The 2861-nt window shown below is 38.2% G+C and overlaps 1 protein-coding gene across 1 annotated transcript; it reads left to right on the forward strand.

The window, feature by feature from the left end:
* The first annotated feature begins 1066 nt into the window (after positions 1-1066).
* Positions 1067-2202, forward strand: LOC124453392 (uncharacterized protein K02A2.6-like). The gene is made up of 2 exons (XM_047004211.1): positions 1067-1205; positions 1712-2202. Exons 1-2 carry the CDS (start codon positions 1067-1069, stop codon positions 2200-2202), a joined length of 630 nt encoding a protein of 209 aa, XP_046860167.1.
* Positions 2203-2861: the final 659 nt, after the last annotated feature.

Consider the following 2861-nt stretch of genomic DNA (forward strand, 5'->3'; position numbering starts at 1 on the left):
AACAACTATCTCAAACGTGTTTTGACAAAAACAATAATAACCCCTACTTTATCAAACGCAACACTTACATCAAAGAACAACTCAGTGACAACAGCAACGATACCTTACATCAAAGGTACGTCTGAGACTATCTCACGTATCTTACGACTATACAACATACGTGTCGCACATAAACCAATCACAAAGTTACGACAAGTACTAACGAACATAAAAGACAAAGAACAACCCAACGAACGACAAGGTAGTTTACAAAATAAACTGCTCCGACTGCCATGCCTCCTATATCGGGGAAACTGGCAAGAACTTAAACATAAGACTTACTGAACACAAACGAGCTACTAAGAAACAAGACAAAACTAATCACATTGCCGAACATCACCGAATCACAAAGCACAACATTGACTGGGACTCGGCTAAATGCATTGCTTACAGTACTGACAATAGACAACGGCTTACATTAGAAAGTTGGTATACTAACTTTTAACAAACCCCCCTAAACAGATCACAGCAATTACCGGTGTGTAGACGCACTCAATCAAAACTCTACATGGTGGTAGAGATGGGATTCTGTCTAAAATGGTAAAGACCAGTGGACAAGAGACGTGGAGATAAATGAGAAATGGCATTTCAAACACAAATTCCATTGCCAGAAAAATTAGAATCGAAAAAGCCCGAAGATTGGAAGCGATGGATTGAACGATTCGAATGTTATCGCATCGCAGCTGGCTTAGACGAAAAAGATGATAAAGTACAAATCAATACTTTGGTATATGCTATGGGAGGCAATACCAATGATCATTTAAAAAGCTTTCAAATAAGCGAAAGAGATATGGTGTACGGAAATGTTGTAGAACAATTTGCATCGCACTTTGTTGGTCGATCGAACACAATTTTCGAGCGTGCTCGGTTCAATAAACGAATACAGGGTGAAAAAGAATCAGTCATCGACTTTGTGGAAGATTTGTACAAACTGGCGGAAACTTGCCAATTCGGAACACTGAAAGACGAGTTGATATGAGACAGAATTGTCGTCGGTATACAAAATGCAAACCTTTCACAAAGGCTAATGCAAGATGATAAATTAACATTGGAGAAAGCTATTAGGGAGGTGAAATCATCGGAGCTTGTCAAGCACCATCACGATATTCTAAAAGGAGACAGCGAAAATGGGCTGATTGGTCGCGTAAGAACAAATCAACGAAAAGGTAATGATACGACACAAAAATCGAAGTTAAAATGGAATCAGAATAGGAGTCCCGATCAACATTCGAGAAAGAAAAACCGTCAATGTTCTCGATGTGGAAGATCAACAATTCACAAAAGAGAGGATTGTCCAGCGAACAATAAAACTTGTTTAAAGTGTAATATACAAGGGCATTTTGCAGGGGTATGCAGAAGTAACTCAAGCGCAAAAATTCAATCAGTTGATGACAAAAGCACGGATTCCCCAGGAGATATTTTTTTGGGACAATTAACGATATAGAAAATGAGGGAAAATGGGCAATCGACTTATTATTAGGAAAGTCTAAAGTGAAAATTAAGATTGATACGGTCGCTGTTGTGACGGTGATTCCAGAACCGGTGTTTATGCAAACAGGCATAACTTGGATGCAATCAACTAATAAAGAATTGTTCGGGCCAAATCAAGCAAAGCTGTCAGTAAAGGGAAAAATTTGAGCAAAATTGAGAACTGCTACTTCAAAAACAACAGAGCAAGATATTTATATTGTGAAAAATTTGAAAGAGCCATTGGTGGGACGTCCAGCTATCAATGCCCTTGATCTAATAGCGACAGTCGAAGCGATTCAGTCAAATGATGCAAGTGATATGGAAGAAGAAATAAAGGTTACTTATCCAAACTTGTTTAAAGGTCTGGGTGAATTAGACGGAGAATACAACATCAAATTAAAACCTGGTGCTATCCCATTTGCGTTAACCACACCTAGAAGAATACCTTTAACGATGACAAAGAAAGTTCATGATGAATTGACGCGCATGGAAAAACTTGGCGTTATTTCAAAGGTTAATATTCCTACCGATTGGTGCGCTGGTATGGTTGTTGTTCCAAAAGCAGATGCTAAAATAAGGATCTGTGTTGATTTCACAAAGTTAAATGAGTGGGTCTTGCGAGAAATTTATCCACTTCCGAAGATCGAAAGTCTTTTGGCAGAAATAAGAGGATCAAAATATTTTCGAAGCTAGATTGTAACTACATTTATTACTCCGTTCGGAAGATTCTGTTTCAACAGAATGCCTTTCGCTATTAAATCTGCACCTGAGTATTTTCAGAAAAGGATGAAACAGATGCTGGAGAAACAAGATGGTTAAGTAAGCATAATTGACGACGTACTTGTTCATGGAAAGACAAAAAATGAACACGACAGTAGACTGAAAGCTGTGCTGAAAAAATTTGACAATGCTGGAGTAACACTAAATCCTGAGAAGTGTGAGTTTGCTAAGAAGATGGTAAAGTTTGCAGGTAATATAGTGAGTGAAGATGGAATTCAAGTAGACCCAGAAAAGATTGAAGCAGTACAAGGTATGGAAGTGCCACAAAATGTGAGTGAAGTGCGAAGATTTTTGGGAATGGTTAATCAATTGGGAAAATTCATTCCAAATTTGTCTGAAAAAACAAAACCTATTAGAGATCTATTGAGTACAAAGAATGAATTTCAGTGGGGAGGTGCTCAACAAAAAGCTTTTGAAGAGATGAAAACTGAATTAAGTTCTGTACGAGTTTTAGCCTATTATGACCCAACGAAGCGAACTGTTTTGGCAGCCGACGCATCGTCGTATGGTATAGGAGCAGTTCTTTGGCAATTAAATAAGAAAGGAGAAAATAAACCAGTCGCTTATGCGTC

This window comes from Xenia sp. Carnegie-2017, unplaced genomic scaffold (genome assembly GCF_021976095.1).
Source record: "Xenia sp. Carnegie-2017 unplaced genomic scaffold, XeniaSp_v1 HiC_scaffold_25, whole genome shotgun sequence".
Lineage (NCBI taxonomy): Eukaryota > Metazoa > Cnidaria > Anthozoa > Malacalcyonacea > Xeniidae > Xenia > Xenia sp. Carnegie-2017.

Coding starts and splice junctions, on each gene's coding strand:
- LOC124453392 (XM_047004211.1), top strand. CDS start 1,067: ATGCAAGATGATAAATTAACATTGGAGAAAGCTATTAGGGAGGTGAAA. Junction 1,206..1,711: donor AAGAACAAATCAACGAAAAG/GTAATGATACGA, acceptor CAAAAACAACAG/AGCAAGATATTTATATTGTG.